The sequence below is a fragment of the Hyaena hyaena genome, unplaced genomic scaffold (assembly GCF_003009895.1).
Source record: "Hyaena hyaena isolate Hyena2069 unplaced genomic scaffold, ASM300989v1 scaffold_31, whole genome shotgun sequence".
NCBI classification, from domain to species: Eukaryota; Metazoa; Chordata; class Mammalia; order Carnivora; family Hyaenidae; genus Hyaena; species Hyaena hyaena.
The window spans coordinates 3,299,118-3,314,071 of record NW_024080664.1 but is presented as its reverse complement, the minus strand read 5'-3'; the positions used below and the strand labels follow the sequence as shown (position 1 = coordinate 3,314,071).

Below are 14,954 nucleotides of genomic sequence, written 5' to 3'. Positions count from 1 at the left end.
CGTGAAGCATTTCTAAGTTTTCTAAAACTCCGCAAGCAAATTCTTAAGAGGGTTAATTTGGATCTTTTTTTTTTTTCATCATGTGGGGAAACACGTTTTTTTTAAGACTGGATGATTCTAGATGAAAAACGTCTTTGTGTCCAGAACTATAGAAAGAGGGTGATCCGGGTGTTTCATTTTCAAGGAAAATAATGTTTACTCTCAATAATTGTCTTGTCCTGGTTTTAGGTGCTGTGAGGCCAAACCAAGGCCAGGAATGTGGAAAAGCCCTTCATTTCGGTGAAGTGTTTGTGATACAAGCATTCTGCTCACACCCAATGTAAAAACAAACCACTTGCAAACCAACTCCAAGATATCAAACCCAAGTGTTAGTAAAAGTAGGCCATCTCTCACTGGATGAAGAGCAGCTGGAGAAGTCTATGCATTGAATGAACGTCCTGAGAGACAGGGCTCCACCATCCCTTAAATCACATCTAAGTTCTAGCTCAAGCTCACGAGGTCTAGGATCTAAACATCAGCGAACATCTTCCTGTAAATAAAAGTAATAAATGTTTCTGGATCTTACCTGCTTGCTGTTGTTGGGCACGGGTAAGAGAAAAGCCTGAGAGAAAGAGGCAAAAGATGGCCACCAAGGGCAAGTGTCGATGTTTCCTCATTTTGAACGTGTCTGAGCACCAAGTGGGAACCTGAACAAGAAAAGGGGGCAGAGCAAAATGATCAGTTCTGAGGCTCAGACTGCAAATTGCTGCATCAAGGATTTAGCCCTTTTACAAAAAAGAATTTTGACTAAACAGTCCATGAAAATCTTTGAATCCGGTGATTGTATTCCTTTGGTCACAGCCAAAATAAGATAAAACAAAATGGGTAGTTGAACTCCGTGTCTCTCAGATGGAGGTGGCAACAACGGCCTGTCACCCAACAAATGGCAGAGAGAGAGAGTCAAGAGTAAAGGTATTTGTGGCCACAGAGAGTGGAAGGTCTGTGACACCCAGCTTATCTGTAGATCGTGTCTGAAAGGATTCCACAGGAACTCTTCAGTTCATGGAGGGAGTGGGCTTTGCCCACATCAGAGCGTGTGCCAACACGGCCGTGGCCTGCAGAATGGGAGAAAATATTCACAAACCACATATCTGATGAGGGGTTCAAATCCAGAAGATATAAAGAACTCCCACAACTCAACAACATCAAAATAATCTGATTTCAAAATGGGAAAAGGGTTTGAGGCGCCTTGGTGGCTCAGTGGGTTGAGTGTCCGACTCTTGATTTTGGCTCAGGTCACAATCCCATGGTCATGGGATCCAGCCCAGCATCGGGCTCTGCGCTGAGCATGGAGCCTGCTTAAGAGCCTGTCTCTCCCAGTGCACCTGGGTGGCTCAGTCAGTTGGACGTCTGACTTTGGCTCAGGTCGTGATCTCACGGTTCATGAGTTTGAGGCCCATGTTGGGCTCTGTGTTGACAGCTCGGATCCTGGAGCCTGCTTCAGAACCTATGTCTCCCTCTCTCTCTGCCCCTCCCTCACTCATGCTCTCTGTCTCTCTCCATCTCTCAGAAGTGAATAATGTTAAAAAAAAAAAAAAGAGTCAGTCTCTCCCTGTGCCCCTCCCCCACTGACGCGTGCTCTTTCTCTCTGTCTCTTAAAAAAATAAATAAAATAAAAATGGGAAAAGGGCTTGAACAGACATTGCTCCAAAGAAGATACACAAATGGCCAATAAGCATAATGAAAAGATATTCAACACATCCTTAATCATCAGAGAAATGCAAATAAATCAAAACCACAATGGGCCATCACCTCACACTCATTAGAATGACTACTATTGAAAAAATAGTGAATAATGATTATTGATGAGGATGCAGGAAAACTGGACGCTTTCTGCCCTGTTGGTGGGAATGTTAAACAATGCAGCCACTATAGAAAACTCTATGAAGGTTCCTCAAAAAATTAAAAAAAGAATGACTGCATAACCTAGCAATCCCACTTCTGGGCATATATCCAAAATAAATGAAACAGGATGGCAAAGAAATGTATGCACACCCCATTTCACTGCGGTACCAGTCACAATAGCCAAGAGGTGGAAACAACATAAACGCCCGTCGATGGGTGAAGGGGTAAAGAGAAACGTGACATAAGCATACAATGAAACATTCTTCCGCCTTTAAAAAGAGAGAAATCCTACCATATTCCTAAAACATGGATGAACCTTGAGGATGCTAGGGTAAGTGAAATGAGCCCGTTACAAAAAGACACCCTGCAAGACTCCACTTACGGGACGTATCCAACTATCAGAAACGGATTCACAGGGGCGCCGGGGTGGATCGGGCAGTTAAGCATCGACTCTTGGTTTCCGCCCAGGCCATGATCTCACAGTTCGTGGGATTGAGCCCCACATCAGGCTCTGTGGCTAAGCATGGAGGCTGCTTGGGTTTCCCTCTCTCTCCCTCCACCCCTCTCCCTAGCTTACGCTCTCTCTGTCTCTCTCTAAAGTTAAAAAAAAAAAAAATTGATGTAACATCAGGACCTGGTGCAAAAATTATTTCTGCCTCAGTATTGGCTGAGCTACGAAGTCAGCTCCACCGAAGGCCTAAGCTTTTGCACCTGCTTCCCCTTTCTAGCGTGACCTTCCTCTTGCCCCAGGCACTCCATGGGCCCAGCGAGTCTCTTCCCGGCTGTCCGCTGTGCATGCAGGGGCGCCACCCTCCCCACACCGCCTAAGGAGGCCAACGTTAAGGACGGTCTGATATTGTCGATGCTGCCCTACGGAATAACACAACTCGTGACAGCAGAGGAAAGTCTATCTGACTAACGAGTGACGTGGCCTTGGCAGAGGACTAGTGTCCAGTTGAACTGCTCAGCAGGACGGCATCAGGGGCCAAGGAGCACAAAGAGGCAGCCCCTTGTGGAGTCTGCCACCTAAGCACACGGGTACAGGGAGCACAAAGGAAAACAGAGCTCAGGCCCATGGCTGTGCCTGCCAGGGGTCAGGCCCGGAGGGAGAAGCTGGAGTCCAACATCTTGTGGCCCAGCTGTGAGGAACGGCAAGGCACAGAGTGTGGGCCCCCGGCCAGCCTGCCAAAAGTTGGAGGAGAGAGAAAGATAAAACCATAAACAAGAGAGTAGATTCCAAGGTCCACTGTGCCTTTGAATTTCCAAGGAAAGTCAACAAAAGCATCACCTGTGAGGAGACAGATCTACCCTGTGATTCCAATTCTGAGCTTGAAGACATTCTCAGCAGCTAAAATAGAACCACCCGTTGAGCCAGCTTTCTCTTGGAAATGTACCTATGCTGCAAAGAAAAAGTTGTTCTAATGATGAGCAGGGGACTGGTCAGCAAGAGGACATCTTTCTTTCTTACAAGAAGGTGACAGCGAGTACCGATAATGGCAACATTTCAAAGGCACGGCCCAACCATCTTGGCTTGAACCGGTGAACACACATTGGACACGGATTTATACAACAGAGAAAGGGCAGTCCCCAGTGCCCAGTGCTTTGGTTCCACGGTGTCCCCAAGCCCTGGTTGAGTCCTGGCTGGCACTCAGGACACTCCCCACAGGCACTGCTTGGCTGGTTGGTCTGTTTTCTCTGCTGAGGATGACCTTCCAACACAGCCCAAGCATCAGCCCCTCCGCACTCTAGAAATCCCTTGATCAAGCACATGCTCCACCCTGGGAATCTTCCAGATCTTTCCATCCGGCCATACTTCCCTTCCCCCACACCCTGCTAGGCCTATTCCCGAGTTTTTCTTTTGGAGGGAGAAAAAAAGGATATCCAATGTCTGTAATTTTTTATGTGTGTTCTCAATGAATTGGAGATACACACTTTAGAACAATGTAAACGTACATCGTACACGTGCTATTCTTGAGTCTTCCTATTACAATCAAATATTGCATTTTTCTGTCAGCACTAAGCATCCTACTAGAAAACCGTTTTATGGGAAAATTGTCCATGCTATTTAAATTTTCCCAGATTCTTTCCAAAAATATAACCAGTCCTTTCCAAAACAACCTGTAATATTATAATTGGTCAAGAACTTTTTTAAAATGTGGGATCCACAAATTTCAAAGGGTTGGCCGACCTCCCACAAATGTGTACAAAACTGTATTTGTGTACATGGGATTTTTCTGGGGGTAGGATCCACGTTTGCATGTGACTCTAAAATCATCCATTCTACCTCCCGCCCCAAAGTGTAAGCAGTACTGCTTCAACGAAAAACTTTAATGCAAATCTCAATAGTTAAAAATATTTGATCCATGTACAAAATGCAAGATTGTATGTAGTACTTTGTTTAAGAATTAGAGCAAGAGAATATCACAGGGCTTCATCGGAAAGCGATAGACCGTGAAATCCAGGAAGAGAAAAACAGACAAGATCTGCCCACCCACCACTGACGGGAGAGCCAGGGGCCCCCTGCCTGTGATCTGGACCAACGGCATGGGATGCATTGTGTGATCAGCAGTTACTAATGGCTTTCTAACCATCCCTATATCTCACAGGGCCTCACATCTGACTTCTTGGAATCCACCGATCCTCTCTTACAGTAAACATCGCATGGGCCCTCTATTGAGAAAGTCCAAAGTAATCTTCTCATTTTTGACAAAGCTCGTAACATCTAAATGGGAATGGGATGAAATCTGTAATATCTTTCCGAGGCATTACTTACTTCAAGCTATTCTCTAAGGAAAATGGATTTTACATTGGTTGAAAGTTACACGTAAAAATGTTTATTTCCAAGATATTCATCTTTAAAAGAGCAAGAAGCCCCATAAAGAAAGTGCTACCCATTGAGATGCAAAGTGCAGTGCATAGGAATTGTCTTTTCCAAAACGTGCCCATTTACAGAGGAGAGGGGAAGGGAGGGGAGGGGTGGGGAGCAGAGGGCAGTAGAGGCCGAAGGGAAGAGCTCTTCCCACTCTGGAGATGACGCCTGTGTCATGATGAGTTATCCACACCTCGCTCACGATGGATGAGCCCTCGTGGCTTGGCTGAGCTGAATTCCCAGGTGGGAAAACGTTTTCTGGCCATCATGCCTGTGATCCAGTCCTGTGGCCCAAGCGTTCCTGGCCCAGCTGTTGAATATTTTGTTAATGTTTCTGTTTGCAATTAAATCTGTTCTATTTATCATGTCGCAGGGTCCCGATTTTTAAAACTGAAGTTTTTAAAAGATGTCAAACATTGTCTCCCCCAGTGATCATGGGGCTTGCTCATTTAAAATTTTTTTTAATGTCTGTTTATTTTTGAGAGAGAGAGAAACAGAGTGTGAGCGGGGGAAGGGCAGAGAGAGAGGGAGACACAGAATCGGAAACAGGCTCCAGACTCCCAGCTGTCAGCACAGAGCCCGATGTGGGGCTCGAACCCACAAGCTGTGGGATCATGACCTGAGGCTCAGTCGGCTTAACGGACTGAGCCACCCAGGCGCCCCCAGCCTTGCTCATTTTAATAAGGGAGAAGGAGGCAGCCATGATCTCATTACCCTTCTCCCCCCAACCTCCCCCCCAGCCCAGGAAATAGAGACAAGGCAGCACAAGTAACACTGACTGCGCGTCTAGCTCGCGTTGGGATTTCATGTCGTCCCATGGCTGCCTCCCCCCTGCCCTGGCCCCACTGCAAAGCCAGGAAACTGAAACCAGGAGAGGCAAAGCGACATGCCCAAGGCCCACGTAGATAAAACAATATAGACCCAGAGTCCTAACCGGAGTCCACGATGGCAAAGCCCGTGGGAAGGACTCCAGGAAACTCCCCATCTCTTTGGGGGAGAAAATAGACTTCTCTGGTGACATATTCTGTGTCAACAGAATCCATTTGTCTGTTGCTCTTCTTTTAAATATGAAAAAAAAAAAAAAAAAAAAAAGTCCGAACTGGCTGCTTGAGCCCCTTGGGTTGGGTGGGGTGAGGTGCTGCTTTGTGTCACAGAGTCTGTGTCCAAAGGGCAAAAGATTCAATAGTAGAACTTCATCGAATGTTCTATTCAGCATTAGTGATTCCTTTTTTCACTTCGCCTCGTTCTGAAAAGCACTCGGGGTGCTTTTTCTCTTCTGCAGCTGCCCATTTGAAACTTAAAAAGATACCTCTTATCGCAAAGATTGCTTTACTCGGACCTCCAACTTGCACTCACATTCGGTCATATTCCGAAGACCCTCCCCAGCCATTTAGCAACCCTGTGAAATTAGTTTCCATTAAGTCTACTCCAAAGCTGTTTCATTTTCCATGTCTGGAAAGCTTTTTTAAGAAAGAGACACACACATGCACACAAGGAAATCATTTTGAAACAAAGGCTTAAATACTTCCAGAGGCTCCATTTTGAGAGCATTTATTCCGTCTTCTCCAAGCACCGCTTTTTCAAACCAGGCTGCTGCTGCTACCAAGTTCAAGGGCTTGTGTTAACTCCTGACGTCCTGTTTCACATGGGAGCTACAGAAGGTGTAAGAGCCCAGGGTGGGCGTGCGTCGTCTCTGCTGTGACTCACACTTCAGGAACCCCCAGGGGCCCTGAGCTGGCTGCCACCCCTCCCCTCTCACCCCACTTCCTCTCTTGCCTGAATCCTGGGAAAGGAGTCCCCATCCTGGTCCCCAGGGAGAAAGCTGAAAGGATTCATTAGGTTCTCGTTAGGGAAGGAAGAAGGTGGAATTTAGCGTAGGTCTGCCATTTGAAAGAACTTCGGGGGGGGATCCTCAAATGATTTGGAGAACCCTAAGAAGACCCCTCTCGATCAGAAGGTGGTTTTCTTAACTTTATTTTACAACTTGAATCTCTTCTTTTGCTTCACTGAAAGTGCACAAGAGAAGAGAATATCAGCCATGCGTACGTATCTGCAAGCAATTATCTGCTTGATCAGGGCTCTGAACAAGGTTCCTGTGATAGCAAAATTTGAACTCTTCTGATTATGTGTCTTGGTGTGGCCTCATTGCCACCCACGGTGTCCTTGCTGGACACTGAGTACCCGACTCACCATCTTTGATGTTCGGCTCCTCCTGGTAAAATCAAGTAAAACAATACCCGTTCAGCAGCTTCTGTATTTAAATAGAGCAAGACAGGGGTGCCGGGGTGGCACAGTCAGTTGAGCGACTGACTTCAGCTCCGGTCATGATCTCACAGGTCATGGGTTCAAGCCCCGCATTGGGCTCTGTGCTGACAGCTCAGAGCCTGGAGCCTGCTTCGGATTCTGTGTCTCCCTCTCTCTCTCTGCCCCTCCCCCACTCGTGCTCTGTCCCTGTCTCTCAAAAATAAATTTTAAGAAGCATTTAAAACATTATAAATAGAGCAAGACAAAAAGGAGGAGGGGGTTTGGACCTTCCCTTGCAAGTAACCTCCTCCCTGGAGGAGGTCACGGGCAAGCACGTGCTGAGCGCCGTCAGGGTTAGCTTCTTTCCCCCCATAAAGGCAGCTTGAAGATCCTTCAGATTAAGGGCCAGTTATTTGGAAATCTATTTAAAGACATATTCCTAGGGTCCAACATAGTAACCGTGAAGTAGAAAGCTCCACGTGTGCTGTAGTCAGAAAAGCTACACACCCCACTGTGCAAATGCAGAAAACATGTTACCCTCTTAACTATAAGGCAGCCAGACACGGCTCTTCTCCGTTTATATTGCTAATTATAAACGTCGAGCAGAGACTAGATCGGATTCAACATTAAGGAAGAGAATGCCTTAGAAAAGGCTTCTAAAGAAATTGCGCAAACACCCATTCCATTCCAGCCCCGCGAACGGTGCTGGCTTCCATCTGCCTCTCTTCCTTTCTTGGCCACAGACTTTTAGGGCTACCTGCCTCTCCAAAGCCGTGGCGTTCCGTGGCTGAATTTTATTCAAAGTGGCTAACGTGTTCTCATACTGTAAGGAAAAGTTAAACATTGTGTGTTTTCTACTCTGATTCACCATCAAGTGAACCAGAAGACCAGTTCATTTAAAACAGACTCAACCCTAAGTTGAGACTGGGATACCATATTCTCAACACCGGCTTCAGTGTAAGAGCCTGGAAAAATCCTACTTCCTTACCTCTCTACCAGTAAAGATCAGCTGATCTCCCCAGGCTCACTCATCTTATGCAGAAAATAAGGCCAATAGGCTGATGCCCTGACAGGTAAGGCTGAGCGACTATTTCCCCTCAGCTGTTGCCCTGGGCCCGACCAGGGATGGGGATCCTGCTGCTCCCACGAGAAACAGAGAGGCCCCCAGGGGCATGTCGGGCAATCTGTGAGCCTCAGCTGAGCTGGCGCTCACTCTGGCTGCTGGCCCTGGGCTGCTGAATCAACTGATGAAGATTCCAGAAGAGAAAAACCAGTTTCCTGGAATGGCTTCCCTTGAGACCTGAGTCATCTCCAGCTGCTGTTCGATTTTTAATTTTCAAATTAAACTGCCGCAGGAGCTCTTCCGTCCTGTGGCCAACTCTCGATGCTCTGGGTCCATGAAAACTAAATGTATAGCACACACCAGGGAAATGTTATTCAGCTATTTCCTACTGGGCTTTCCCCAGGCCACTCCTAACTCGCAAATGTTTCCCGGTATTTCCTGAGTCTTCGAATTCAGGAGAACGGCAGGATTATGCTAGACTAGACGCAGCCAGACCCCTCTAAAAGATTAACACTTTGCCTTGGGGAAGGGCTTTGGCAGAACTTTACATGTTTGTCTTACTTTTCTCCTCTCCTTTTTCTTTCCAGATTTTTTTAAAGTAATAATTACTTCTCTGCTCAGTAAACTTGTAATAATACACTACTGCATAGAAGACGGGCCAATGGGTAGAAGTGCCTTCTTCACATGACACTCTAGAATATTCTCTAAGGACTTTTACTCCCTGGATATTCCCAGTCCTGGATATCAGCTGATGGGCGTGCACTACCATGGGCAGAGGAGCCCAGAAATTCTGATTTTGCTTTACTACTAGCGGTGTGACCTCAAACCAGTAATGCACCTCTCTGTGTTCCCATTCCTTCGTCTCAACTGTCAAGGGTGTGGAGAAAGCATCCACCAAGGTAGTCATGTTTTGATATTTAAAAGTATTGAAATCACATACTTGCCAGTCAGAGGACAGGGTCTATGTACAGTCATTCCTGTAACCCCCAACCCCAAAGCTCCAAGCCATGAGCAGAGCAAGGCTTATCCAGCTTGGATGAATAGAGCACATGGATAGAATAGAAGGTTAGGTTCCTTCTCTCGGAGCTGGAATTCTGTCCTTCGGAATCCTAACACTGGATAGCTCAGGTAAACAATAAGCCTGAAAGTCAGCAATATAGTTTTTTTTTAATTAACCAAGATTTAAAATGGGACATTCATAATTATCGTAGTCTGTGCATTTTTTAAAATTTGTTCAAACAAGTCGCCCATTGGGGGAAAGCAGCAAAGGGCTGGTAATGAGAAGTCCAGGAGTCCCTGGATCGGTTCACTACCTTGACATTACTACTGCCTGCTTTACGGTTCAAAAATTCTACGCAGACACAGCAAGCCATGAATATGCGAATTCACTTCGGTTCTGAAACAACTTACTGTTAATTTAAACTTTTCTTAGGAGATGTGCATAAAACGTTTCCTTTATAAGTTCTTATATGGTTAGTGCCCTTGTAATGAAAACCTTTTCAGAGTACAGAATGCCTCGTTTTCAAGGCATAATTTCACTTCAATCCCTGAGCACAGAAAAAAAAAATAATAAAATTCTAAATTTATATCTACTTCAGATACTATGGGCACATTTAAAAATATACGTGTTTAAACAGTATAAAGTTACCCATGAGCCCTGTTGAGATGTCCGTCAACCCCTGCAAACCCAAAAACCCCACCCTGAACGACTCCCACCCTTGGAGATTTTTCTGGGGCTCGGGAAGATACACCGCCCCCTAGAGGAAAGAAAACCATACTGCGTTTTCAGGAAAGGCTACACCCCGGTGAATGTGCTAACCCAGAATTTTGTCTCCCTCCAAGAACAGACCCAGGAGATCAGAAGGTGTTAAAAATTATTCTTCCACAGATGAACATCATGAGGAGAATCTCCCCTTTGTAAATCAGGACGCAGTGTGTGCCAAGTGTGAGGCAGCCACTGCCCATGCTTCAGATCCAAGAGCATCTTTTCTGTAAAGCGTGGGAGAACCTTCCAGAATTTTTACACTGGAAAGACAGAAACCATATCTGGAAAGGCGGGGATGAAGAGAATCGTCCTTGTCTTGCTCAAAGCTGGCTGGATGTACAGGAACTTTTTAATGCTTTCCTGCTTCAAAATTTACATCACATTGGGCTTCCGTTTCCTGGGCTAGAGCTACTACTATGACTTTTTAATGTCAGGTCGCTCCTCCAGCCCTCGCTGTCTAGGCAGCAGTGGTGTGGTTCTGACCGCCCCCATTTCCACGGCGAAGTCACCCTGGCAGCCTGCAGGTCGCTGGGCAATAGCCGCCTGCCACTCCGTGTCCCCCTCGGATGGGGAAACAGCCTGGGATTCTTCTCCAAGAGGTAACAGATCGCCAGGTTCATCCGAAAGGACAGTGACAACAAGTAATGGTCAAATCAAACCGTGGGCCAAGGCCGTCCACACGCCTTGCGTGACGGTCTCACAGGGCAGAAGTTGTGGCTTGTTGGTGATTTTTAAACCCTAACTGTGGAATTTCACATAAAAGTGGCCGGCAGTGCAGGCTGCTGGTAAGGACCATCCTTCACCGCGCTGTCCAAACACGCTGAGCGAGCTCCCAGGGCAGGAATTCTCTCTCGACTTTCAAAAGGGACAGAAGACTGGTTTCAAGCTGGCTTAGAGCAGTGGCCTCTGGGGCCTCCTAACCCCAAACTACAGTCAGAGGGGGAGCCTCACAGGAATTGATCACCGATCATCGATTACGGACGTCTCCCCCTACTTTATCATCAGGGATGGGTAAGTTTCTAAGCAACAAAAAACAACAAACGGCGCTCCCGAGGACAGAGGGAGATATATGCATCCTGAACCCTGTGTTACAAAGGGAGGTGCAGAAAGAAAGACCTTTCTGGTCAGAAAGAATTGATATCAAAAATGTCCTTACGACCCCTCATTTGGACATTTGCCATAGATGCGTCAGCGGAGAGCCAAGACATGGGGGTGGGGCAAGGAAGATGCCGGGGCCAAGGGCTAACCATCTAGACGTTTCCCCGGCCGCTTCCCAGGAAGGCGGGGTGGCCACACCCTCCAATTCCGCCATAGGAAAAAGGCAGGGTGACCAGGCTTCTCCACCTGCGGGGCTCCATTCCCTCCAGGTCCCGGGCTCCACCCAGTGTCTCCTTGACAGCTTTCTCGGTGCCGGAGTAGGGAGTGAGAATGCTCAGCCTCCTGGTAACGACGACCCCTTGCCTCAACAAAGACGGTCAAGATCACATGGCCGTTCCTTTAGGTTGAGTCCCTACAGAAAGCCCCTCACCTCCCCACCCCTGTTCTTCACCCTCAGCAACAAGCCTACATTAAGAACGAAGTAAAATACAGCTCCCGCCCCTCATGGCCCCAACCCCAGAGGTGACCTGAAGGAAGGAGGCCTGCTCAGCTCTCAGATTCTGCAGCTAACGTCCCCGCCTGCCTGCCAGCTCCTGGCACGTCCATCTCCATCCGCTGGGCTGGGAGAGCCGGGGGGCCTGGACCAATTTTCCCGTTACTTAGAGCAGAACGGGACAGAAGGACACTAACGTCGGGGGATGTGAGTCAGTTTGGGCTCCTCCACTGCTAGGGCGCCTGCTTTCCTGAAATGGTGATGGTTTTACTACCATCTCGGCCACCTACTGGCTCTGTGGTCTCTGTGAGTATTTGAGCCCCGCGCCCCCCCCCCCAAATCTGCGTCTTTAAAACCACGGAGCCACACCTCAAGGGGCTTCCAACCAAGAATCTCTGCCCTTACCTCTCGCCCAGCAAAGAGCGCAGAAGTTCTGACCTTGTCCAACAGCCAACTGCTTTTTAACAGAACATTGGTTAGGGACAAAGAATATTTGATTTTTAAAGCTATTTCTGTTCAGGTTTGTAAAGTGTTAAGAACAGATGCCCTGGGGGGCTGGGGGATGCTGGGTCGGGAAGAATCCTCCCACATGAGCTCCGAGCCCCTTTGCAGCTCTCGGACCCTACAGCTCTCGTGTGGGGATAGCCGTGTGCAGGGCAAGAAGGGGGCTCACACGGGTCAGCGGCCCATGCTCCCTCCGGGGGCAGGACCCACCCCTGTACACAGGGCCGTCTGTTCTGGGTGTCCAGCCCGGCCTCTGTCTGAGTTTGCTCCCGGGGCCAGGCTGTGATTTTTGTTTCTCTGCTCCCCCCAGCAGCCCCCCGGGTCTTCCCAGGGACCCGCACCCATGCTTCCACCCCGGGCCACTTTCTAACACAGCAGGCTCTTGAAACAGGTCCCCAAGCAGGGTGGCAGCTGTCAGGACTTTCCATCGTGGGTGATAGAGGACCCACGTCCCGCACTCCCGGCCAGGAACAGGCCCGGGGCGTCCCGGCTCTGCCCCCTGCACCGCGTGTGGGCACCCACCACCGGCCGGGCCCTCGGTCCCAGGAGCCCTGCCTTATCCAGTGGGCACACGGCCCAGACACCAAATGCCTTCTCCTCCTCCGACCTCGGCAGCCCCTTTATGCCACTCCCGAGGGTAAAGACTCCAACAGTGACCTCAGCTTCCTAAAAAGAGGAAGGCCTGGTGGTACCGGCTGGGGAACCACCTCTTGACTTGCCCTGAGCCTGGGCACCAAAGTCACCCCCAAAGGCCTCAGACGTGCTCCACCAGCCCCCGCCCACGCCAGGCCGGCCGGGAAGCCTGTCTGACAGCCCCAGCTGAGAGAATTCCGAGAGAATCTCCCCCGAAGAGCTATTCAACAGAGTAGCTCTTGAATCCCCACAAAGGTGCGTCTGCTAACAGAGCAGGTCCCCAGCGAGTGCCAGGGGAGCGGACGTCAAACAGACGGCCGTGAGGCCAGAATCACCACAGCGGCCCGGCGTGGGATGGGCAGAGAAAGCCCGCGGCGCCCCCCCGACGGCAGCCCCACACTCTCGGGCAAGCCGCAGCCCTAACTGACTTGGAGAAACCCAGGGGCCACCAACCCAGAAAGGCAACTCAGCAGAATCTTCCAGAGACCAAGAACACGTCCAGAAAATGGATTCTAGCGGAGTGAACGCGAGAGCCTCCTAGAAACGATCAGCAGGTTCAAAGCATTTTCTCCTCACCCACAGACTCGGGAAAGCAGAGGACCAATCGCACTTACCCTGAGCGAACCTGAAGACGTGCGTGTCCCTGGGCTCCTGTGTGCACTTAGGGTCGAATCTGATGCATGTTTCTCCGGCTCGCTGCGTCTGCTTTCCTTTCTGCAGGAGCGGGGCTCCGGCGGAGCAGGAAGCCCCTCAGGGTTCTCGCAGGAGGCTGGATGGAGGGCAGGAGAGCTCAGCGGCCCTCAGTGGAAGACTGAGCTCCAAACTGGACCCGATCCAGGGATACAGTCAGGGCTTTCTCCAGCTCCTCCTCCTCCCCCTCCTCCTTCCCTCCTCCTCTCCTCCCCTCCTCCCGACCCCTCCTCTCCCCCTCCCCACCACGGGCCTGACCCAACTGTAAATGAAAACCAGACTCTGAGCCTTGTTGCTTCTGGCCCTCGCTGCAGGCTGATGTCACCCTCCCAACGTTGTCTGCACCCTACAAGCCTTGAGCTGGACTCCCGCAAACCCCAACTCCCGAAAAGAAATCCACCTCTTCCACTCGTCACCTTTCGGGCTGGGCCCCTGGTGGCAAAGAGAATGAATTTTGGAATTTTTTCCCCCGTGGGTTTTCCGGAGAGTGTTTTCCAACACCGTCTGAAAGGCAAACAGGAAATGCAATCTACCCCCTCCACCCTCACCACGCCCTCCCATTTCTCCTTGAAGTTTCTGAATCGAGACTTCTCCTAATAACCTCCCTTTCAAATAGAAAACCCAGCAATTAGCATCTCCTCGGCCTTCTGCTGAGCAAAGCTCTGTTCGCCCGGGAAAAGGCAAGAAAATGAGAAGACTTCTTTTTTAAAAGCTCTCTCCATAACGGTTCTGACTGTGCGGCCGCCGGTCCCATTCCAGGACACACTGGAGGGGCCAGAGGATGCTCTGCTCGCTCAGAGCTTCAAGAAAGTTCTTGAGAAACAATCTGCCATGCTTTGCACATTTCACTGCGCTTTGATACACAGTATCTCTGTTGTCGCAAACATCACTGCCCCGGCCCTTTAAATAGATACTTGTCTCTTGTTGTTGTTGGACAAGATTATGGCCTCATTTCACAGGCGAGAAAACGGGGTGGGGGGGAGCAGGAGGCCATACCAGGGCTCAGTTGGAACCCTGGCTTCCAACACCCCCGAGCCTCCCCATCACGGGGCTCTTCGTGAGAATAACGGGAAGTATCAAGAGACCTGTAACAGATACTTAGGACTTTGAAATCTTCCCACAGCCAAGTGCGGAGAGTAAAGGTATCAATAACTCCTTTCCACAGATGATCCTCTTCGAGTTGAGGGAAGAAAGGGACACAATTCCAGGAGACCACGCGGGCCCCCCATGGAGTAGGCAGCGGCTTAGACGAGCTGGGAGGCGGGGTGGATACACCGGCAACACATTACAAGCCTGAGAGTAAAACACCCTGACTTAGTGGGTTTCAACATCACGGCCTTGTGGCTTGTAACACCCCAGGGAGCTGGTGGACCAGGAGCCACAGCTGCGGGGGGAGGGGGGGGGGAAGGCAGTGCAAACCTTGCAGGGTCAAAAACTCCCCCCCCCGACCAGTAGGAAGCCCCCCCCCCCGATGATTGGCAGGAGCCCCCAGTAGACGTGACTCCATCACGTGGCCCAAGACCCCCACTGCCAAAAAAGACCCCTGCGGCCTCAGGGCAGCAGCCACCTCGCCCCACCTTGAGAGTGCACTGTCCTTCATAAACAGCTTCGCACTTGCTACCTTCCCTCTGGCGGCCTGTGTTCGAATGAATGCATGTCCTCACGGAAATCTTCCGCAGGACATGCAAGAGCAGAGAGCTCCATGCACACA

The 14,954-nt window shown here is 49.6% G+C and overlaps 1 protein-coding gene across 1 annotated transcript in view; it reads right to left on the bottom strand.

The window, feature by feature from the left end:
- The window catches only part of COL6A3 (collagen type VI alpha 3 chain), a 78,775-nt gene extending 65,409 nt beyond the window's left edge, over positions 1-13,366 (bottom strand). Inside the window, 2 exon segments of the mRNA XM_039228600.1 lie at positions 566-686; positions 13,168-13,366. Of these exon segments, the coding sequence (XP_039084531.1) occupies positions 566-656 (91 nt within the window). The 5' untranslated portion in view covers positions 657-686; positions 13,168-13,366.
- Positions 13,367-14,954: the final 1,588 nt, after the last annotated feature.